This window comes from Cynocephalus volans, chromosome 7, assembly GCF_027409185.1.
Source record: "Cynocephalus volans isolate mCynVol1 chromosome 7, mCynVol1.pri, whole genome shotgun sequence".
Taxonomy (NCBI): domain Eukaryota; kingdom Metazoa; phylum Chordata; class Mammalia; order Dermoptera; family Cynocephalidae; genus Cynocephalus; species Cynocephalus volans.
Window position 1 is genome coordinate 93,631,088 of NC_084466.1, and position 24,453 is coordinate 93,655,540.

A 24,453-nucleotide genomic window follows, 5' to 3' on the forward strand; every position below is an offset into this window, starting at 1 on the left:
TCTATATTTTATTTTATTTTTTACCTTTCTGGTGGCTGGCTGGTATGGGGATCCAAACCCTTGACCTCGGTGTTATAACACCACACCCCAACCAACCGAGCTAACCGGCCAGCCCCTGGACTTCTATATTATAAAACTATGACCACAACCAACATTATCATACCTAAAAACCATACAATTCCTGATATCAAATTTTCAGTCAGTGTTCAAATTTCCCTGATCATCTCATAGTCTTTTTTTTACTTCATTAAAAATTGTTTATTCTTGGGCCAAGCCCGTGGCGCACTCGGTAGAGTGCTGCACTGGGAGCGCAGCGACGCTCCCGCTGCGGGTTCGGATCCTATATGGGAATGACTGGTGCACTCACTGGCTGAGTGCCGGTCGCGAAAAAAAATGACAAAAAAAAAAAAAAAAAATTGTTTATTCTTAATTATGTAATATTTAAAACCCAGAAAGTATACAAGATGAAATAACACACATGGATCCACCACTCTAACATTTTTCTAATACTTGCATCAGATTTCTTTTTTTTTTTTTCTTTTTTGACTTCTTTTTAGAGCAATTTTAGGTTCCCAGCAAAATTGAGAGGAAAGTACAGAGATTCCCGTACACGCCCATGCACAGCCTGTCCCATTATCAACATCCTCCACCAAAGTGGTACATTCGTTACAACTGACGAACCTACACTGACACATCATTATCACCCAAAGTCCGTAGTTTACCTTAGGGTCCACTTCTGGTGTTGTGTGTTCTACGGGTTTGGACTAAAGCATGACATGTATCAATCACTACAGCATCACACAGAGTACTTTCACTGTCCAGCAAATCCTTTACGCTCTACCTATTCATCCTCTTCTCCCCCCTGGCAACCATGGATCTTTTTACTACACAGTTTTGGCTTTTCCAGAATGACATATAGTTGGAATGATACAGTATGTAACATTTTTATATTGGCTTCTTTCACTGAGTAACATGCATTTAAGCTTCCTCCTTGTCTTTTCATGTTTGAAAGCTCATTCCATTTTATGGCTGCATAATACTTCATTGTCTGGATGTACCACAGTTTATTTATCCATGCATCTGCTGAAGGACATCTCGGTTGCTTCCAAGGTTGGGCAGTTATGGATGAAGCTGCTACAAATGAGTGTGCAGGTTTCTGTGTGGACATAATAAGTCTTCCACTCATTTCAGCAAATATCAAGGAGTATGAAGACTGTGTCATATGGTGAGAGTTATGCTTAGTTTTCTAAGAAACCACCATCTTCCAAAGTGGCCATCGCATTTGGCTTTCCCACCTGCAACGAATGAGCCTTCCTGCTGCTCCACATCTTGCCAGCATCTGGTCATTGTCAGTGTTCTGGATTTTGGCCATTCTAATACATGTGTAATGGTGTCTCATTGTTTTAATTTGTATTCCCATGATGACATAAGATGTGGAGTTCATAAAGTTTTAAATATTTGTTTTGTCTAAAATAGGGCCCAAACATGGTCCATACACCAAGCCCAATTCTTGACATGAGTTTCCTCATTTGAAAATAAGAATGTTAGATGGATGTTTTATTTTAGTATAATCACTTTAAAGTATATTTTTCCAAATTAAAAAATAAAGTACATAAATTACTTTTTAAAGTTTACAACATGGACATTTACCTAGAAAATTATTGTTTTAATAATAAATGGTATGATATTACACTTATTCTTTCTTTTACTATGTGACTTTCTTTGCATTCTATTTCTTTTGATCCATTTTAACCTCTGTCTAGAATTATGCCTCATGAATAGACTGCATCTTATTGATCTAACTTCCTATTAGTGGGCATTTATCTTGCTTCCAATGTTTTACTATTACAAAACAATGTTACAGTGGACAGCTCTACATGTGTTACCTTATGCATATATGAAAGCTTCTTTAGGACATATATCTACATATGGGAATTGTTGGATTATTGGGCAGAATAACATCTTTCATTCTACTGATAAATTGACTATCCTGGTGTTGTATATCTACCAGCAGTAAATAAGAATTCAACATAATGATGTTCGAGGCTTATTACACCTCTGATATTCAGTGAGTCAATGCGTTGAATCAACTTTTTTTAAATGGTTGCATCTTTAGTAATATAGTGATATGTCACTGATTTTAATATTTCTAATAATGTTTTCTATTGCTACTTAGTGGCACTATCTCTTTTAAAAAAGTTTTTATCAGTTTTCGTTTTGTAAGGCTTTGAGCTTTGTACGCAAGCTAAATCACAAAGGGCCATGTATTCTCTGGCCTCACATTTGGAGAAATAGAATAGATGCCTAAAAATATAAATAATGTTTCAAGGTGGGTGATAGCAAACTACCAGTATTGTCTAGACCTGCCATTAATATCTAGAAATGGAGAGGGCAACGGGGTCTGGTTTAGAAGGCTTTATACAAGCAAGAACGAAGGTTAGCAGGAAGGAAGAAAAAGAGGCATGAAAAGGCAAAAAGGAGAAAGACAGTTTGAGTGGTTTGTCCAAAGTACAATGTATAGATCAAATTCCTTAGGACTTAATGTTCACGTGGAAGAATGGTAGGAGATGAAGCTGTAGGTGGTCTACGAGAGTTCTGAATGTCTGCTAAATAAAAAATCTTTGACAGATATGACATTTGTGATACACACACACACACACACACATGTAGTTATATATTTATCACAAATGCTATGAAAGGAATCATTGCTGTAGGCTCAGGATGTCCAGTCTTGGAGATTCACACTAAAGCTTCATTTAGGGTCTATTTAAACCTGTGCCATTCTTCAATTTGAAATATACTTTTGTAAAAATTCACTTGTTTCTTTCTGCTACCACCTTTTAGAAAATGGGATCCAGGAGCTTATTTCCTGATGTGAAAAATGAAGCATCTTTTCACTGGTCCTAAATTTACCTTTATCCAGTTTCAAAGTGTCTCCGCTCAGTATTTAGGGGTTCGTGACTAAATCCTCTTTTGGCCTAGTCACTCCCATGGAGGATGTGGCCGATCTTGATCATGACAGGTCAGTCTTCTCCTTTCCAGACCAAAGAGTCCCAGGTATTTCAGTTCAATACAAACATGATTGACTGAGTACCAACTATGCATCAAGCTCTCCTCTAGACACCAAGAACCTAGAGGTGAATATATTCCATTCCCTACCCTGAGAAGTACCTACTCCAGCAGGGAAAGTAACTCAGTGGGATATATGAAATGACAAAGACTCTACAGGGGATAGAAATGGCATGTGAAAGGAATCTGACCTTACCTGTTCTCCTGTGAATGTCGCATCAATCCAATAGCCATTTGTTGCCTCGTCTATGCCGAATGCTGTGTCATCTTAAGATACGAGCCTTAAGTCCCCAGCTGACATTCCACGCCATGTCAATGCCATCATGAAGAATCTAAACCAATTGCCTTTAACCCTCCTTTAATACCATCAAATCAAAGATGCAGCTCAAGGACCTGCGGGTCTGGAGTTAGTTTCTGATGAGAGTTACCTCCACATGTTTTCAACAACTCTTTCCCTCATCTGTGGCCGTCAGAAGCGCAGCCTACAGAGCAGATCAGGCCGCTCAAGGAAGAAGGACCAGAAGTCAGAGGTCCTCAGTCCACCCTCTTGTTCCCTGTTTTTTATAATACTGTTTAGAAAAGACAGTGATGGAGGCAGTGAAAGCTCCCCCAAGATCTTCAGCTGTGTCTAATTCAAGAAGGAAACAACAGTCTGTTTTGTCCATATAAAAGACGTGAAATGCTTAACTGAGTTCCCACCACCCATGAGCTGTCTGCAAGCTCTCAGAGCCCAAAGACACACCCTTTAGGGTTTCTGAGCTCTTGGAGAGGGCTGGTGGTTGTGCTTCTTGGGGGAAGCATCTCAGATGGTAAGCTAAAGGGCCCCTTTAACCTAAGCACAATAACACTGACACTTTTAATTAGCCAGAGGTTGTCAGGTTTAGCCATTTACATTGCATACATCCTCTTTTTCTGACTGTGTTTGAGTAACTTTCTTCCAGCACAGATGGAGAAAGTAATTTTTTTCTCTCTCCTAAAGGAAATCTTCCCAGATGAACCACATCCAACACCAAACACGCTTTTATTTAAAGAGCACAGTTCTGTATTAGACTTGGCTTATGATTATCCCTGAGTTGCTGTAATTACACAATTTAGCTACATTATATGGTATTTGACAGCAGAGACATTTTCTATTTTTAGGCGATTCCAGGACTCCATAATCAATGACTCTATTCACACCTAGAGGTTAGGTCATGCTGCAGTCACAAGAAATCCCAAAATCTGAGCACCCCAACATAACAAAAGTTCGATGGTTTAAACAATATCATCCTTGCGTCTAAGTGACTTTCTAGGGCATCTGGTTAGTAAGCTAGTTACTTTGATGTTGTGATTCTATAATTCCAAAGCACAGGGTATCCTCCAGGATGACCTCAGCTGGGATAAATGGTAACTAGAAAATTGCAAAGGGGCTTTTCCCACCTCAGCCCAGAAAGGAAAGAAAAATCAGGTATTGGTGAGCATTAGCAGTGTCTACCATACTAACATATTCCCTCTGTGATACAGCTCCCAGGTAAATGGCACTCTACCCTTAGGCAGAATAAGCAACTGGTAATCCTTCCTTTTAGGTTATAGAAACATCTCTTTTGACAATCTTTAAGGAGAAGAGGTGAAAGATTTCAGACATGTCTATTTCCTCTTAGATTTGGGGTTACTGCTGACAAACTAGGGGTTAGGGTTAAGGTTAGGGACAGCAATATGTCTCTGAAACATGAACTCATGAATCTCTGGAATACCGGGTCTGTGTTCTTTTCCTTTAAGATCATCAAAGGCTTGAACTGAGTGATCTTGATTAAGGTAACTTGTTTTCCACATTATTTTATTTTGATTTAGATATTCTTGTTTATTTAATAAAATACTATTATACATCAGAAACTGCTGATTGTTTCCCAGTATCTATTTTCTCATCCTTCTCTAGTAAAAGAACCGCTAGGTTTTTGATGGGAATATTCAACTAGATGTAGTCATGTGACTAAGTTCTGGCAAATGGAATGAGAGCAGAAGTAATTTATACAACTCCCAGGCGGTGTCCTTAAAGGGAATGAGTATGCTCTCTCCTATTTTAGCTATTTTTGCTTAATGTAATACAGCCATGGGGAGGTGAGTCTTCTTTACCCCAAAGACTGTAAGTACATGAATGAGCTAGAAAGAGCTGAGTTCTTAACACATTGGGGCCACTACACCAGTCCTGCCTTGCTAATGTCTGGACTATGCAATGCTGAATGTATATCCTAATTAATCCAATGTATCAGAAGGCTTTAGATGCCAGGAAGCATAATACAGACAAAAGCCTTGATCATAAAGGCAGATCCCTAAGCCTTCAGAAAGGGCAATGTTCATACCACTGACTAGATTCCTAGGAATTTCTCCAGACAACCTAAGATGATATCTACTCCATGTAACATGTAGGACTTTGGGGGATGGAAAAACCTCAGGTGGCCATTCAACCCTATTCCCTACATGTCTCATGAATAAGAACTATCTCCCTCAATGCATGTCATTTTCTTATATTGCTAATTCTGGAAGACACAGAAGTTGGCTATAATATCATTTGGTCCACAGGCTTAGAATTCAGAATTGCCATCCTGAATCTTTTATTTATTGATCTTATTTTCCAATTCCAAATGGGACATGCTCCCCGACACACAGACTGACATGTAGTCTGACAACAGAACAGAATACCTGGGTCCAGGACTGTCAAAGACATGTGTTCACCTTAGCAGAGCTTGTCAGTTTGTTCCCTGTTACAAAAGTATCAAACAAGATGTGTCCAGCAGAAGGAATCAGGGCTATGCACCAAGCAGTGCAAGAAGAAAATGGCCAAATCTGATAATTAAGAAAGGCAAGGGGTATATCCAGCGAGAAATTTAATGCAAAAAGGTTCATGTATGACAGATCTGACAGAAAGAGGGGGTCCAAGACAAGAATGGCAAATATGTCATATCTGTGCTGCCTATCTCCCTTTTCATGTAGGAATGAAATAACATTAATCACTCACAGTGACATCAGAGAAACCTAAGACTCTAAACATAACAGTCCATATAGCCACTTTCCACGTTTGAGGCTGGCACACAGTTAAGACCTATGAGCTAGGCAGGCCTCAGGAATAGTGACTTTAGTGGACAGAAGTGACAACAAGTACCTACACTTCATCTGGTTTGCTGACTGTTCCAGGTACAGGCAGCACTAAATCTCTGTTGCCAGAATTACACCCCAGGACTACACTCCTGATGAAGAGAATGGCGTTGGTCCTCACATTCCAGTGAAGATCCTATTACATGATTTTAAACTCTTAGATTATAATAATTATATAAGAACTAATTTCATCTGATAAATATTAGGTTTTAAAGAAAACTAACAGCATACAATCTTTTTAAAATAAAGGATTGACAAGAGTGCCCACTTTCTAGTCTTTACAACACAGGGTACTGGGACATATGGATATTTACACGCATAATAATGAATCTGAACTCCCTACCTCACACCATATACAAAAATTAACTCAAAATGAGTCAAAGACCTAAATTATACAGCTAAAGCTATAAAACTCTTAGAAAGGCACATAGGTATAAATCCTCATAACCTTAGATTAGACAATCGTTTCTTGGCCATGACACCGAAAACCCAAGCAACCAAAGAAAAAAATATATATAAATTGGACTTCATCAAAAGTCAAAACATTTACACATCAAAAGATACTGCTAAGAAAGTGAAAATACAATCTACAGAATGGGAGAAAATATTTACAAATCATATATCGGATAAAGTTTTATTATCCAGGATATACTTCAAAAAGTTTGTGAAAAAATAGAATTAAAAGTTAATATGAATCTTTCCATAAACTTTTTGAAGTACTCTCATATAAAGAATGCTTGTAACTCAATGATAAAAGGACAGATACCTCAATTTTTAAAATGGGCAAAATATTTGGATAGACAGTTCTTTAAAGAAGACACACAAATGGCCGACAAGCACATGAAAAGATGCCCGGCATCATGAGTCACTAGAGAAATACAAATCAAAGCCAAGACATCACGTCACACTCACAGAATGGCTATAACAAAAATGAAAACAAACGCTGGTGAAGATATAGAGAAATTGGAACTTTCATTTACTGCTGGTGGAAATGTGTGGAATGGTGCTGCTTTTATAGAAAACAGTTTAGCAGTTCCTGAAAAGGTTCAGCATATAGAGTTACCACGTATCTCAGAAATTCCACTCCTAAGTGCATACCTAAGAGAACTGAAAACGTTCACACAAAAACATACAAAAATACTCATAACAACACTATTCATAATAACCAAAAAGTGAAAATAACCAAAATACTCATCAACAGATGAACAGACAAACAAAATATAGGATATCCACACAACAGAATATTATTTAGCCATAAAAAAGGAATGAGGTACTGATAGATTCCACAACACAAACAAACATTAAAAAATCATAAGTGAAAGAAATCGGTCACAAAATACCACATATTGTATGATTCTATTTATATGAAATGTCCGTAACAGGCAAATCTATAGAGATAGAAAGTAGAGTAGTGGTTGCCAGGGGCTTGTCGGAAAGAGGAATGCGGAGTGACTGACAATGGGTATGGGATTTTTTTTTTTTTTTTTTTTTTTGGTGGTGATGATAAAAATGTTCTAAAATTAGACAGTGGTAATGGCTGTACAATTCCGTGAATATAATAAAATCATCAAATTGTGCACTTTAAAAAGCCAAACTAAATAGGGATACATACAATTTTTATGAATGGGAAGATTCAATGTTCCCAGTTTGATCTATAGATTAAATGTACTGGCAGTGAGCACCCCGACAGGATTTTTAGTGAAATACAAGTCGACTCAGAACTCTACTTGAAAGGCCAAAGGGTCAGGAAAAGCCAAGTCATTCCTACAGAAGAACCAAGTGGAAGAATTCATCCTAACACAGATAAAGACATGTTACACGTAATTAAGAGTCTAATTGTATATTGTAATTAAGAGTATTTTACAATTAAGGGTGTATGGTTTTTGTTCAGCAATAGAAACCAGACCAGTGAAGTAGAATAAAGAAGTCAAAAATAGATCCACTTACAGATAGAAACCACAGATAACACAAGGAAGGCAGCACATCTCAATGATGAAGGGAAGAACCATCCAATATACGTCACAGAGATGAGTAACTGTCCATATGGAAAAATAACGTACAGGTAAAGGGCAGGTTGGGGGGTAGGGTAGACATTCTAGAAACAAAGCCACAGGTTTTGAGTCCTTGTATGCAAAAGTCAAGTAAAGACTCTGTAACAACGACAGAGGGTAGAACACAGAGCACTGGTCCCAGGCTGGTGTGAGATGCTCAAGTCCTGAAGACATGGTCGAGTAGGCAGAGGGTGAACGCTGAAGCCCTGCACCTGGGATGAAAGAAAGGCTGGATGATGACTTTCCTGGAAAAGTCTTTCCACCCATTCACTCATCTGTTCATTCACTGATTCACATGAAGAGCAGCAGAATATGCCATCCAGATAGGCCACTTCGGCATATTAATTATTTTGAGTTACAGACAATTGAGAACAAACAGATACAAGAATAGCTCTCTGCCCTCCCCTTATCTGCCTAAGAGCAGGACATAAATTTGTAAAGGTAACTCCCTTCCCACCAGGAAGGACAGATGTTAATCCTTAGAGTCAACTCTAGACACTTATCAACCTAGAGCCGGCCCCAAAGGGATCTACATAACAAACTTACTAACCAGCCCTTATCTTCCATTATTCTCCATATATTTACCTTCCCATAATTTACTGCCATAAAGACTCAAAGTCCTTTTCTTTGTTTTGTCACTTCTTGAAAAATGTAATGTTTTTATTAAGGTGCTGCATGAGCCCAAGTTCTAACCAGCCCTCTGAGTTACTCACCACTGAGCGCTCCCATGTGTATGCACGACGCACCTGTTAATAAACCTCTGTTTGTTTTTCCCTTCTTAACCTGCCTTTGGTTGATCTGATTTACCAGGCCCCGGCCAGTGAACCAAAGATGGGTAACGGGAAACAGAATTTTTTCTTCTCCTGCACACATAGTAAATATATATTTGGCCCCTGGTCATGCCAGCCAACAATCTCGGAGCTAAGTGCTAAGGATACAGGGGCTTACAGTCCAGTAGTCAAACAGACAAGAAACACACAAATAAATAAAATTATTTCAAATGGTGACAAATGTCATGGAGAAAAAACTGGGTAATGGAAAAGAGGCGACTGGGGATGGCTGTGGGCTTAGGCAACTGCTTTAGAAAAGGTGGTCAGGGAAGACCTCTCCAAGCACTCTGAGCAGGTGACAGTAACGAGCCCTGGATTATTTTAACCTGCGGAAATAGCTGTAACTGACAAGTGGAGGAACCGAGAACAAAGATCTTCATACCATGGGAAAAGTAAACTTAAAGGTCGGAGGAGCTCACCTGCACCCCATCTCTGAGGCTGCCATCCCTGCCTGTGCCCGATGAGGTCTGCAGGCCCCAGTGGGGCCGTCCGGGGACGCACACAGGGTGGCCTGCGCCGGCTGCCCAGCTGGCTTTTAACGGAGCGCCTCGATTAATTATCTCAGTGCTGGCTTTGCTGCCCGGACTCACGGCTAGAGAAAGCCCCCCCAGTTGCTTGGCCACCAGCTGTTGAAGGTTAAGACAAAACTGTGTCTCAGTGGACGCAGCATTTGGCGCTTATCTGAGAGTTCTAACGTCACTTCGCAGTTAATGATTAGCTCTGCCTTAGTCCTTACAAAGGATGCCACCCAAACAAAAGCAGACATTAAGTGTGTCCGCTATACTTGCCACTGGTGTAAATAGGCAAAGGATGATTAATGAATGAGGGGGAATGAAACACAACAGTGAACAAAGACAAAGGCCCAAGGCTCGGCCGCCCACGAACCGAGAGGCTGCGGAAAGCAACGCACACACAAGGGCCCGCAGTGGCCAGGTGGTGGGGACTTCGTGGAACCTTGTGTTATGACGGCCGTCGAGCTTCATAAAACACCGTGACACGTTAAGGGGCCAGGGTCAGCCGAGGCAAAAACATGTGTTGCCAGGGGAGTCGCGCAGCAGGGCGGGGACGGGCACGTTTCTGTGTGGGTGACACAGGGAAAGCAGAGAAGGCTCGGAGCCGTCAGATGCCACCCTTCAGGTCCCCTCTGGGAGGCGGGGCCAGAGCTGACATTTTTTTTTTTTTTTTTTTTGTCGTTTTTTCTTGACCGGCACTCAGCCAGTGAGTGCACCGGTCATTCCTATATAGGATCCGAACCGGCGGCGGGAGCGTCGCCGCGCTCCCAGCGCAGCACTCTACCGAGTGCGCCACGGGCTTGGCCCCAGAGCTGACATTTTTAAAGAGTCCTTTGGATGTGAGACAAAGCAGATGAGGCGCCACAACTAATGCCCTAGCTGAAACCCTTTAACAAGGCTCATCCACGCCTTAAAATTACCACATTACAGACTGGGCCAGGGACTCGGGACCGGGTCATAAAGACTCTGCCCGAAGACATCTGCCATGGAGCATGGAGAGCTGACGGACGTTCGGCCACGACTCGCAGGCACAGGAGGGTTAGCAGCTGGTTGGCACTTGGTGCACTTTCTCTTCTAGTTAGTTTGAAGAGAAAACTTCCCCCCATGGATATGGCCATAACCCAGGGTGTTTGGCCAGTTTGGTTTTGAGAGTCTGGGAGTAGCCACGGGCCAAATCTGCGGGAGCCTGGCCAGGCTTCCTGGGCACAGCCCCACCCCTCTCATGATCTCCCTTCTCTGCCTCCGAGGGCTTCCCCATGTCAGCCAGGTGCCCATTCCCACAGGCTCTGTTTCCAACCAGGTGTCTGACGGGAAAGGATCTGATACGTGAATCTCTGTGGAAGATTTCGGTGATGATGAGCCTAAGGTTCTCCCCACCCCATCCAGAGACATTTGCGTTTTAACGGAGGACTGTGACAGACCCAGAGGCCTCCGAGAACCATAGCAATGAAACAGTCATTGTGGAGTTTCAGGCTCCGTGGCAGGCCAGGAGGGAGACACTGATAGGTTTGATGAACTTTCTGGTCTCCCCATAGTCACACCACGTAGACCACCGACAAAATCTGCAGCCTTTTATTTCATCTTTTCTCTGCCTACGTTACTCAGGTATTAGAAATATTACAAGAGAAAACAAATGTCCAATGCTTTAAAGATAAACACCTGAATCAAAGTGATAGTTACTTACTGAATGATGGAAACTTAGACCAGGACATATCCTTAGCAATCAACACCCTCAATTAACAGCTGAGGAAATGGAAACACTGAAAAATGATGTTTTCATGTGAGTCACTGGCAGTCAGGACCAGGCACCGAAGTCCTGCTCCAAGGCCAAGGCTCTTTCTTCTGCATTGTGAGAATGTCTTTTCTCCTATCCTCACAGCATATCCCAATCACTCACTGAGTGCTTAGTTGCAGATGGTCCTATTTTTTAACTTGTGTTTTATAGCTTTAAAGTGAGCTATTGCTTTGTTAGTGCAAAGGAAATGTAGAATTCCAGTCACCTAAGTAAACCAGAAATTCAAATCAAGACTACAGAGGATACCACTTTATACCCACTTAACTGTTAACAGCTAAGTAAGAAGTCTAACAATAAGAAGTGTTAGAGAAGATATGTAACCCCAGAATCTCTCCTATCTTTGCTGGTGGGAGTGTTAAACTGGAACAACTGTTTGGAAAACAGGTTGGCATTTTCTAATAAAGATAAATGTATGCGTATCCAAAGACCCAGCACTTCTATCTCAAGAGAAAGTCCAGCTCTCGTGCACCTGAACATGCATGAGCCTTGTTCAAAATAAGCCACGATACAGGGAACAACTCAGTGCTCATCTTCTGGAGAATAAACTGCTGAAGTTTAATATGACAGAATATTACACAGCACTGAAAATGAACGAACTGCAGCTATGAGCACCAACATAAGGTTTAGGAATATAATGTTGAGTGAAGAAAGCAGATCTCAGAAGACAACATCAAGCTGACACCCTTTTTTTATTTAATAAATAAAATTTTAAAACAGCCAAAACCTATCAATATATTAAGGTACATAAATGTCTCTGTGTTAAAATCTTTTAAAAATAGAATGGCATATTAAACACAAAACTCAAGATAATGATTACACTGAAGTGGATCACATAGAAAACATAAGTTATTATTTTCTAATGCTTGGGATGGTTCATTCACTGCATTATTAAACATATGTAAATGTACACATAGAATAAACCAATTGATGGTAGTGTCATAAACCAAGAACTATGATTGATTCAATTCCATGAACCCAAAATCCATTGAAAGGAAAAAAAAAAAAAAAAATCCGCACTGGGGAGAGCCCATTCCTAAAGCAGAAAATGATGCCTCCCGGTATTTACCTTTAAGTCAAAAATTTCTGTCAGCCTGGAACTGTGAAGTGGTCATGAATAGAGGCCAGGTGAAAAGTTGAGATAACAGCTTCTCCTGAAACTGGTCCAGCTGGGGAAGTGGTACGAGTCAAGAGCAAAATCTAGGCAAGAGAACCACAGGCCAGAGCATCAATAATTTCACAGGACAGCTAGTGGAAGTCAGGACAGACAAAGACAAGAGCTCTGAGCAAAGCGATAGGTTAAAACAAGACAGAAAAGAATTAGGACGACAGATACACTGAAGCCAAGTTGATGGCCAAAAGGAAAAATCAAAGGGGCAGGTAAAACTCCATGGTTTGTAAACCTTAGAAGGAATTATACATCAGGGCTGATGGACAAAGGGGCTCTCAGCTGGATATAGGTCCGATTTCAGAGAGATTTGTGACAAGACCGTAATCTCCAATACAAGTCACTTTCCTAATTTAATAGGGTCTCATTAATTTGAACAAAACCAATTTGGAATGGCTGGAATAATCGGACTGGAATGAAACTGATCTTTCAACTATAAAAATAGTGTTTACTCAGCAAATTAATAGCATGAGACATCAGGTGGGGAATACTTAACCTATTTAGGAGCATGAATTTGACATAGATATCTACGTTTATTTGTTCTACAACAATCAGTATGTTAATTACAGATGATTTTTAACTAGTCATTAAAACAGGTTCTCAACCTAGGAGCACTGCGTTAGCCACTAGTATGTATTACTAGGTATGTTTCAAAGTAGAAAAGCTGTACTTTGAAAATAATCTTTGTGGTCATCTATTGTTGCTAAAAGGGTTGTAGGGGAGGAAAAATAATTTCTTCTCTACTTTTCTTTGTTCTTAGTTTGGATGGATCCCTGTAACAAAAGATTAACAAGAGAAAAAAATAGAAATTTATTACTAAGTGTACCTTAGGAGCAAAAACTGGTTTCCCTCCACACTTCTGGGTTCCCTGGCTGGGCTACAAATTAAATCGACATGAAACAGATTAACAAGAGAAAAACTATATTTAATTATATACCTACACATGGGAGTCTCACAAAATATGAGAATTGAAGAAGGGTCAGATGATTGAAGTTTTATAGTATCCCGTGCTACAGAAAAGGGCAGGGGCTTAAGGCTTCTGGGGGTGACAGAGACACAAGTTATGAAATGGTGAGGGGAGGAAATGCATGGAGAATAAAGGTTGTCTTGCCATGCAAATAAAAGTCTCTCAGGTAATAAAAGCTGTCTAGGAGCAGCCCCCAGAAGAAGAGGTGATAGTCTGGGCGTGGTGTCAACCTCCAGTCTCCTCTCCTGTGATCTGAGTCCATCTTCCCTTCTTGATAAGATTTGATAGGGAGGAGAGTCATGACAATTTGAGTTCCTTTTGGAGGATCCATCTTTAGGCAGATAAGAGGAGCTCAGAGAAAGCCTCTGCCTGCACTTTCTGTCCCCAAGTGCCCTCAGTTCAGTCTCCAGCACACCGAAGCATCATATTTTCGGGTGGCATTTCCTGAACTTCTTCAACACCTCATGTATACATGGGAGATAGCCAGGGAAAGGTGAGTAAATCTCACCTTTGAGTTTTACTCAAAGGTAGCGTTGAGTTCAGGCTTAAATACCATCTTAAAATGAAACAAAGAAAGAAGGGTGTTGTACAGGGGGCAAGTCACGGGGAGTATCCATCAAGTAAGTAAGCAGGAGCAAGGGGTGTTCTGCAGATCTGAACTGGCACCTTATCCATTCTAAGAGTCTCCAGTGATTTAAAGTCGTCCTTCTCTTCCCGGTACAGAAAGGAGACTTCCTCTACAGATGTAAATTTCCCTTACAATGGGGTAACTTCTACTCTGCTTTTAGAGCTTCTCTTGTGTCTGCAGTCTCTCAAAATAATCCTAAACCAAAGAGGCATATTTTGGAGTGACATATTCTGGTCTGCTATAGGGTGGATTTGCTTAGATTGGAACAGATCTTAAACTCAAACCCAAAATCCATGAAAAGAGTACTCTGTTGTCTGAAAGATGACACAAACAGAATCAGAAAATTGATTTCAGTCATCCCACTTTCCAAACAATATCTGAACTGGAAGGGACCTCCATCTCCTGAGAGGCACTGTCCCTCCTCAATACTCTCCATAGAAGAATCTCAAAGCCTCAGTCTCCTCTTCAGGAACTGATGTGGCCTAAGAAAACTGCTAATCTGTTTTTTTGTTGTTGTTCTTTTTAAATCTAAATAACTGTCAGAAGTCTAACACCTTCACTCCTAGTTTGACAGTCACACACTAAGTCATTATGTCCCCCGTTGTGTCTGTCTACCTCTCTATACTAAGAAAACCACTGTCATAATTCTGAAACAAGTTCAGAAGAATCTGAAGAGTCAAGTTCCACATCAGTTCAAGTTTTGGAAGCACATATGTGGAAACTGGACCACACGGGGTAACATTTTTTAAAAAGCAGGAGAGTAAGGGTTAGGCGGGATACACGATGTTTCTGTAAGAACCAGATAAACCACAGCGTTACACATTACACATATCAACACAGTTACATTGGAACATACTGCATTAGGAATGACTGACAAGTTTCTATCAACAGACTTAGAAAATATGGCTACCAAATTAAAAAATCAGTTTATGCAGAATATTTAAAACCACAGTATATGAGCACGTGACTATATGGAGAGGAAGATGGTAAATTAAACAGGAGTTTACAGAAAAAAATTATTAAACAGGTTAAATAGTAGAACAATATGAAAAAACCATTTTTAACTAAGTATGATTTAGTTTAAATATAAATATGAAAAATGATATAGGTATTACCAATTCATTTGATTCATCTTCTAAGAACATCATTCAAGATTTTTCTTTTAAAATTTTCAAACAGCTCTGCTACTGTGGGGCTGGCCAAAAAAAAAGGTTTTTTTTTTCCAGTCCTTTTAGCAAATGTACACAAGAGTGAGTTTAATTGCTCTGATGTCTGATGTTCTCTGTCTCTGAAATGGTTCAGGAAGGAAGGCACAGAGCTTTTTCTAACTTGGCAGTAAAGGAATACTCTGTTTACCTTTGCTTGCTTTTTGAAGGTGTGGATGAACACTCCAAACTAAAGGGCACTGGAAAGATAAGTTTCCATGACATCCCTAATAACTCTTTTATATTGTTGACTGGCTATTCTATATGTAGCATTCAGAGGCAAATATAAAAAAAAAAATGATGTAAAGCCAAAATTATTTCCTTGATAACACTTGTTTTAAACACCTCACCACTAAATAGCTAAAAGTCTCCAAAGTGAATGCATAAACCATATAAAAGCCACAAGCATACTTACATAAATTCTTAAGATTAAAGTAATAACTTCTAGAAAAAGGTGGGAGAAAATACACTACAATAAATCTATTTGTAATGGTATTTGGGCTCTACCAACTGCTTTCATTGGTCTCCAGTGGCTTACATATAAAACAATACATTTGATGTATGATTTCAATTCCTTATGGAAAACTGTTCTATCTACAAGCAGCCTGTCAAAGAGGATGCCAAAAAAACTCTCTCTGTGTCCCAATATGAGGCAAGACTTTAAGATATAACTTAAGGTCACCATTTGCTCTTGCTTGGTCAGGTTTAAGACTATAATTGAGGAATGCCTGACCTGGGGGAGGCAAGAGATGGGGGGAGTAGCTTTATTTATAATGAAATAGAAATAGGCAAGGTGTCAGAGCTTGAAGTTAAATGGCGTTGTTTTGCAGGGAGAATGGCTCTATGAAATGGGCAGCATTCAAAGAGTGGCTCTCTGGGTGTTGCCTGGAACCTGTCCCCCACCTCCCAGCCCATGGCATATGGCAGCTGTCAGCCCCAGAAAACCATTCTCAGACCCAGGAATCTTTTCCTCTTATTGAGGGGTACACCGGGGGGAGAAAAGCTTCTGCAGAATGAAAACAAATGCCATTCTAATTGGTCTGTAAATTGCAGCCTTTCATCATCAGAACACAGCTCTGTGTTTCAGCCTTCATTTTTCAATCCCAAATTAAAGTTGTCCAGGTTTAACCAGGGAATTATAAAGTGAAAAATTTCTACAGTTGCAAGAGGGCAATATACAACTCCCAAGGGTTATTCTTCTTGAAATGATAATTTTCACAAAACATTCTCCTAATTTAGTTCTCACCATTTCCCAATTCTTCCACTTGCTCCTAACTTCAGAATCATAGTCCCCAGGGATACTGGCCATCTCTCCCTGATCAAATGTCGTAAAGAGATGCTCAACCTTGTCAGAACCGCAACACATCCTTGCCCTAAGTCCAAGTCTAGTGCTTTTTCTTATAGAAACTCAATTTGATTCTCAAAATAGTAGTTTTAGTTTTAAAATAAATACATTTTGTTCTTTTTATTGTTGTTATTATGACTTCTGCCATTTGTTGAGCATTTCATTGTAGCATATACCTATGGCATAAACTCCATTTCAGAGAGCAAGGGCCTAGCTAGAGCACATCTCGTCACTTATCCTGACTCCCAGGAGCATCTTTCCCATTTTCAATCCTCTTCAGGGAAGCAGGTACCAACACCAACAAAAAATTTGACCAGGTAAATAACATCCCATCAGCAAATTCTACCTACCTTAAACTCCTCCCTGAGGCCCTTTCCTCCATGTCTAGGAAAAGCGTTGTTTACCCTCAACTTGGTGAATAATTGGAGGCTATCAGTAAGTAACATCTCATCAAGTGAGATCAATTAACCAACATTATTCAGAGCCAAAAAACCGAGCCATTGTATCAATTATATTAATAAATATATCTTTTTTGGCTTAGCTGACTATAGGTAGAGAAAGGAATGGCCCATATGAAACAATTAAGTATTGAAGCGTATTACATGAACTGTAAGGGTTCGAGCTTAAGGAGCAGTTGATGTAGAATGGGAATGTCCAAGAAGTTTTGAAAGAAGTCTTGGGAATTAAAAGGAACTCAAAGGAGGATCAGTAGTATTTAATTCAGCAGAGCAGCGGAGGACAAACCTTCCAACAAGAGGCAACAGCAAGAACACAAGTGTGGAGCTAGGAGGTAGGTGGTAAGTGGGCCTAAGAAAGCAAAGTGAAAAGAGATTTGGCTGTGTAGGATGGCTAGGCAGGCACTGCTCAGTGCAGCATTTTGGTTTGTCTCCTGGATCCTCTCCAAATTCCACAAACCTCCTTTGAGTGACAGGTCACAAATGCACTCTTTGGTTGGGGCCTGACATACAGGCATCCTTGAGATTAACCACAGGAGGTGCTGCCTCGAGCTGTTGATATGCCTGGCTCTCCTCAGCCTGCTATATTATATGGCCAATCATGCAGTTTCAACAAACAAAAATTGACTATATTTGATTTTTGAAACTAGTCCAAAATATAGATATAGATACAAAACTTTTAAGAACAAAAATGATCGTGTCTTCTGTTTTACACAAATAAGCATCTTATCTCTAAACTTTCTGTACCTATATCTATGTTGTTTGGACAAGTTCTTATCAAATATAGTCATTTTTGCTGCTTCATTATTTCTTAAAAATATGTTAAAAAGTTCACCTGTTTGTAAATAAAAGTTTCTGGAAAAGAAAACACAAAAGTTCCTTCCTTGCTAACTCAAGACTCAACATTTGCATATATTAAGCAATAGTTTATTCATGACACTGAATATCCCTTATATATCAGCATTTGAACCAGATAATTCAAATGATATCGAGGGAGTTTTAACAAACTTGCAATATAAAGTTTCCATAGGGAATTATTTTCCCTCAGTAACAGTGTATTGGCAAGAAAACAAACATCTAGCCCAAGGCACTGACTTCTACATAAACACAATTAGCAAGGGTATTCTTCTCCCCAAAGTGTCATCCATAAAAAGATGATTCCCTACAAATGGCCAAACTCAGAACTTCATATGATGCATTTTTTGAAAGAAAACCATTTTTCTAAGTTTCTTATGCCTCTGGAGTTAATTTGCTGATTTCATCAACTGTAAATTAGTCTTTTCCTAGTACAAATGTAAAGTTCATAATAAAAAAATACTCTCTCTCCAAGAAAGTTCCTTCATTAATTTAACAAATATTTATCAAATAGCTACTGTGTGCCCACCCTTAGATGAGACATAATACGGCTCCCCTTCAAGACAGAAATTTAAGCCTTAAACTACAAGATGAAGCACTGAGGGCGGAATTTCTCACATTCACATTCCTGGGTAATATAGTTATGGGTTAAATTGTGTCCTCCCCAAAAGACGTTGAAGTCCTACCCTCTAGTACCTATGAATGTGACCTTATTTTGAAACGGGTCTTTGCAGATGATAGCACTAAGATAAGGCCAATAGGGTGGGCCCAAATCCAATATGATTGTTGTTCTTATAAAAAGGAAAACTGTGAACACAGAAACAGACACACACAGAGAGACGATGAGGTTCTGAAAACACAGGGGAAATGCTGTGTATAAGGCAAGGAGTGCCTGCGGTCACCAGGAGCTAGGAGAGGAACGCAACAGATTCTCCCTCACATTTCTCAGACACAACCACCCCTGCAGACACCTTGATTTTAGCCTTCTACCTTCCAGAACTGTGAGACAATTAGTTTCTGTTGTCTAAGCCATCTAGCTTGTTACAGCAGTCCTAGGAAACTAATACAAATACCTTTCAACACTTTCAAGATTAATGCCAAATAGGTGATCACCTATCAAAATGGAAGTCTTGAAGGGTTATCAAAGGCACAAAAAATGTAAAACCCAGGCCGACCCCGTGGCGCACTCAGAAGAGTGCGGCGCTGGGAGTGCAGCAGTGCTCCCACGGCGGGTTCGGATCCTATATAAGGATGGCTGGTGCGCTCACTGGCTGAGAGCGGTGTGGCCGGTCACAAAAATGACAAAAAAAAAAAAAAAAAACGTAAAACCCCATTTATAGCGGTGGAGGAGCTACCACTTAAATCTAAAATATAACCCACTTCAAAGGGATCACGTCTCCATTTGGTGATGTCACTTTCCAATTCACCCATCTGTGTCAAACTGAGTATGACTATCCCTGATTCTAGGATTTTATAAGTACTCTTTAGTTGATAATTTCAGGGTTAGAGGAAGCTTACGGGGGCTTTCTCTCACTTGGGACAGGGGCCCCTCCTCTAGACCCTTCACTGTGGATGGTCCATCAACACTGGACCAATTGCGGGCATCTTTGGCTTTTCAGTGGCCACCTTTCTCCACTGGTCCAAGAGGGTCCCTCTGTATAGGATAATTCATGCACCATGAAGTTTTCATGAAAACACTTTAAAACATCATCATCATGTACCTATCACTGTTATCTCAACCACCAACTCTTGAGCATAGCTAGAGATAACCCTTCACCAACCATATCAACAAAATCTAAAGAAGAGTTCAACATATGACTTTAAAACTTTCAAAGGCCATTGAACATCCTGGGTATGGGGTCCTTGGGTGTTCTGCTACTTTTTTTTCCATTTTATAATCCTCTTACATGAAATCACTTCTTTTTGGCATGATTTTGCCTCATAGTTCTATTAGTTGCCTTTAGAATTCACTCAGTATTCATTTTTCATTCTTATTTATTATTTAACTATTTCTAAGTAATACACATCAAGTTTTATTAGAGGGAAATCCTATTATTTTATAAAGTCAAAGTTTTCTATCTTAATTCCTCTCCACCCCCTGACCAGTTACCAAGGAATCTGTTGGGCCTATCACTCAAATTATATAACTAGGTCACTTGACTTTATATTTGTCAGTACCTTCTCTTTCAAAGAAAAAAATCAATAAATAGAATGCTTTTAATAGAGAGCAAATTAATAGAGATCAGCTCTTAATAGAATTGCTATTTTCAGCAGTTATTGCCTAGAAATGATTGTTAGGTCATCACCTGGGTTTGTGGCTATAATAGTGTCACCAGGAGAGAGAAGACAGGCAGAGACTGACAGACCTTTGTGAGCTGATATCTCTTGTTCGCATCTTAGGGTGGGTCTCAGACCTAAGGGTGAGGACACAGGTGGGTAACAGACAAGAAGCCTGCATCATCACCAATCTTATGCCTTAATCTGAGTGACAACATTTGGGACTCATTTCAGCCTTGGAAACAAGGTTTGAAAAAAAAGTGCCTAGTCCCACCACCACCCTATGGGCCTATTGCCAAAAGCTGGCCCTAAAACCAGTTGCTTCCTGGACAGCTCCTCCTGATGTTCACTCAGAAGCTGGATCCACCAGCCATGATTCATCTCTGTCAATGATGGTCTGGTCACAGACTCTTACGAGTGGTTGATCAAAGCAAAAGGTCAGCTGCAGCCATTGCTGCCATGTTTCTAAAGCCCTCTGAGATGGCGCTGGAATTAAAATAGCATGCAGTTCCCTGAGTCCCAGGTTCTTGCAGGGCAGCAGGTACCGGGACAATCAAAGAATTTTGGCAAAACCAGGGCCTGTGGCAAGAACAGAGCTGGCTGAGCAGACTGTTCAGAGTCAATAGCTCTGGGCCTCATCACCCAAGCTAGTGGCTAAAGGCACCCGACTGCTTTGCCTGCCTAGCCTCCCTCACCCTCTACTCTCCTCTCCCCGCTTCCCATCCCCAACTTCAGTGCGGGGCTGTCCTATCTTTTGTTCCGGCAGAGATAAGATGTATAAATGATGAGTGGTTGACAAAGTGTACTCCAGCGCCGCGGGCAGCTCATCAATCATTTTCCACATGTCGACAGATAATTGATGCAAACCCTGCGGCGAAGCTCCATCAGGTGAGAGAAGGGAAGAATTAAATCTGCTGTCAGGAGCCAGGCGGCTGATCTGTATTTAACATTCCTTTTAATTTAGCACTTGTTTGTTTTAAGCCCAGTTTGACGGCCCCTCCTTGCTCTCCACACTTGGGGGAGTGGCCTGGCTTCTGCTGCCCCCGCCCCCATGGGCGCCCTGAACCCATGGGCTTCCTGGGCAAGGCTCCTGGGAAGGAAAGCAGGCAAGACCACCCAGGACTGCTAGGGAGGTGCAGGGAAACTTTCTTTCTGCCTAAGTGAAGCTTAACATCAAAGGCCTGGCTGTCAAGCAATTATCCATCAACAGGTCAGGTTGGCAGGTGCTACCTGCACCCAAGGAAGAAACCACTTATTGCTTCTTAAGAAAAAGAAACACACACACACAATAAAAATTACCCAATCCCATATTTCCTTTATGAAATGAGATGGAGTAACACTTTTAGCACAGAGTTGAAGAGGTTTTGGTTTCCTTACTTCCCTTGATTCAGCCAAACAATTCCAAAGTGAAGTCAAGTGGAGAAGGTGCTTGTCTGCTGGTGAAATCTAAGCATCTTGATGAGTGATCAAGACTGTAAATTTCACTCTCTTAACTCATTGTTCAATCACCAGCCTCCAATGCTCACACTCATGAGTGCGCGCGCGTGCACACGCACACACGCACACACACACACACACACACACACACACACACACACACACAGCCACAAAACTTTCCCAGACTGCAGAATTCTTTGTTTTTGGTGACTCCAGCATTCTGGTGAATGGAAAATTACCACATCTGTCACAATCACCAATTTTCAAAGGAATGATAATATAATCTATAAGACTCTTCACTCCAAAGTGACCCTGAACATCATCTTGCAGTGCCTTAAGGTCATTTGCATGAATATGATGTAATAAAAAATGTTCTGCTTGATAGAATGCCAGATAAACCAGCTTTTATTGAATTTCCCTTTCTACAAGGAAATGAGCTGACATCTAAGAAGACTCAATCCTAATAGCCAGGCAGAATTCCCTGAAGTTGTCACTATGCCATCTCAGTTGAAAAGCAGGCATCTCTCCTAGCAGTGGTCTGCTCTGCCCTGTCTTCTTGCTTCTCAGGCTCAAAAATCGCTATCTCTATTTTGCAAAGTCTAGAAGTGTAAATAACAGAGCACGTGATGCTCCAACATTATGGACTGCCCCCAAAGGATCTCCTTGCCCCAATTCTTTTCATGTTTTATATTTGCAAATCTAAGCTTGGGCCCCTCTCAACCAAGCTCCCAAGTGGAGGGCTTATGAAATGAGAGGCACCATTGTGATCGTGTTGAGTGTTGCATTCAAGATTTGTATCCTGAATTGGACTGGAGACAAATTAGAGTCTAGATACCTTTAAATGCTTAAAGAACACTAACAATCGTCAGCCATATATATTCGTCCACTCAATCTTTCAACAAAAGTTTAGTATGCACCTATCACATGCTACGCGCAGTGGCTGAGGCTGAAAGTACAGCTGTTTATCGTATGGATCCTTCCTAGCTGACAAGTTCACAAAAATACTATGATATAAAGTGTCAAGTGCCCTGTCAACAGACAATTCAGAGAGAACGTACATGACTAATAAACACATTTTTGAAATGTTCAACCTCACTAGAAATTACAGCAATACAACATGAATTAAAATGAAAGGGTTTTTAAAAACCTATCAAAATAGCAAAGGTGGGGTGGAAATAACACTCAGGATTATAGAGAGTGTGGGGAGATGGGTACTGATACAGACAACAGAGAACCAATGGATTAATACTGCCTAAAATTTGGCAATCTGCATCAAAGACTTTAAATATTTCTCAGAATTTTTCCTAACGTGACAGATATGTATAAGATTTAGACATAAAAATGATCATTGAAAATATACTCATACCTAGCACTACAAATGGCGTATGATGTGCACTCGAAGGCAGATAAGGGCTATGTCACTTCAGGGTGATTCCATTTGGTTGAGAGGAATTAGGAAAAGGTTCATGGGGGAAGTGGTTTTACACTGAGTCCTGAGAAATGAGTGAAAATGAATGACTGTGGCATGCTGGGCAGGAGAAGGACATGCCAGGAAAGTGGGTAGGTGGAAACAAAAGAGGCAGAGAGTATTTTGGACAAGCAGGAGTCAGCCAGTTTGGCGGAAGCATGGCGATCATGAAAGGGGCAGTGTAAAAGGCAGCTCCCTGACCCACTCAGCTGCACCAGGCTGTGCTGGACCACGCACAGGCATTTTTGTTTAGTAAGCAAGGCGGGTGGCCCTCGCTGCTTTTCTGCATGAAAAAAAAATCATCAAAATCATGCCCTTGGAAGGTTACTCCATTCGTATTGGATAAGACAGACAGGGCTGGGTAGAGACAGAAGGCAGGGAGGCAGGAGAGGTGATCACAATAGTCATGCAAACTGTTCACGGAGAAACAATAAGTTCCCCATTAACACACAAGGAAAAACGTAGTCTGGTTTAGCGGTTTAGTTGCAGTAAACAGCAGCTTCTGAACGAAGAATTTTTTTTTAAGTCTCCTTATTAAAACACAGGTTAACAAATGATCAGCCTCCATTTACAAGTTATCAGAATCTGCTATCAATCCCTAATTAAAATTTCAAGATACAAGGAATTCTGAGACGTTTTAAATATGCAGAGTAACAGAGTGAGGCCCTGTGCTGACAGCCTGCTCGAATGGAGCCCGTTACTAGTAACCTGACGGGCTATAAACATGGAGTAATTTGTGAATATTTATGGCTAAAGGTGTTCTTTATGAGTCTGAAAAGCTGGTAATTGCCCCTGAACCCAGGATCTTTTTATCTACTATTTTACAGTAGTTTTAAGAAGTGTTGTGTAAAAAAATAAAATTTTTAAAAAGAATTTGAGTAGCTTTGATGACTGGTGTTCAGATAATAATAACAGCAGCTAAAGGTTATCAAGTACTTACTACACACCAGGCACAATTCAAAGTATGGAGACTAACTCATCCATTACTCACAATAACCTTATAAGGTAAATACTATTATTATCTCACTTTACATATGAAGAAACTGAAACCAGAGAGGCTATGTAACTTACCCAGGGTAGAAAAGCTAGCAAAAGGAAGAGCCAGGAACTGACCCCAGGTAGTCTGATTCCAGAGCCTTTACTGTTAACTTCTACTTTGGACCACTTCCCACTAAAACACTTCTTAGATCATTTGCAGGCACGGCAGTGGACCGGGGTGTACGTGTGTATACAGGTGTGTACACAGGCGTGTACATAGGTGT

The 24,453-nt window shown here is 40.5% G+C and overlaps 1 protein-coding gene across 4 annotated transcripts in view; it reads right to left on the minus strand.

The window, feature by feature from the left end:
* LRMDA (leucine rich melanocyte differentiation associated) overlaps nucleotides 1-24,453 on the minus strand; it is a 1,115,169-nt gene that overhangs the window by 380,023 nt on the left and 710,693 nt on the right. Inside the window, exon 6 of one of the 4 annotated variants that reach the window (XM_063103066.1) lies at nucleotides 12,456-12,586. The exons of the other annotated variants lie outside the window; for them this stretch is intronic. Coding sequence (XP_062959136.1) covers nucleotides 12,476-12,586 — 111 coding nt within the window. The 3' untranslated portion in view covers nucleotides 12,456-12,475. The remainder of the gene's footprint in view (nucleotides 1-12,455; nucleotides 12,587-24,453) is intronic. 4 annotated transcript variants of the gene reach the window in all.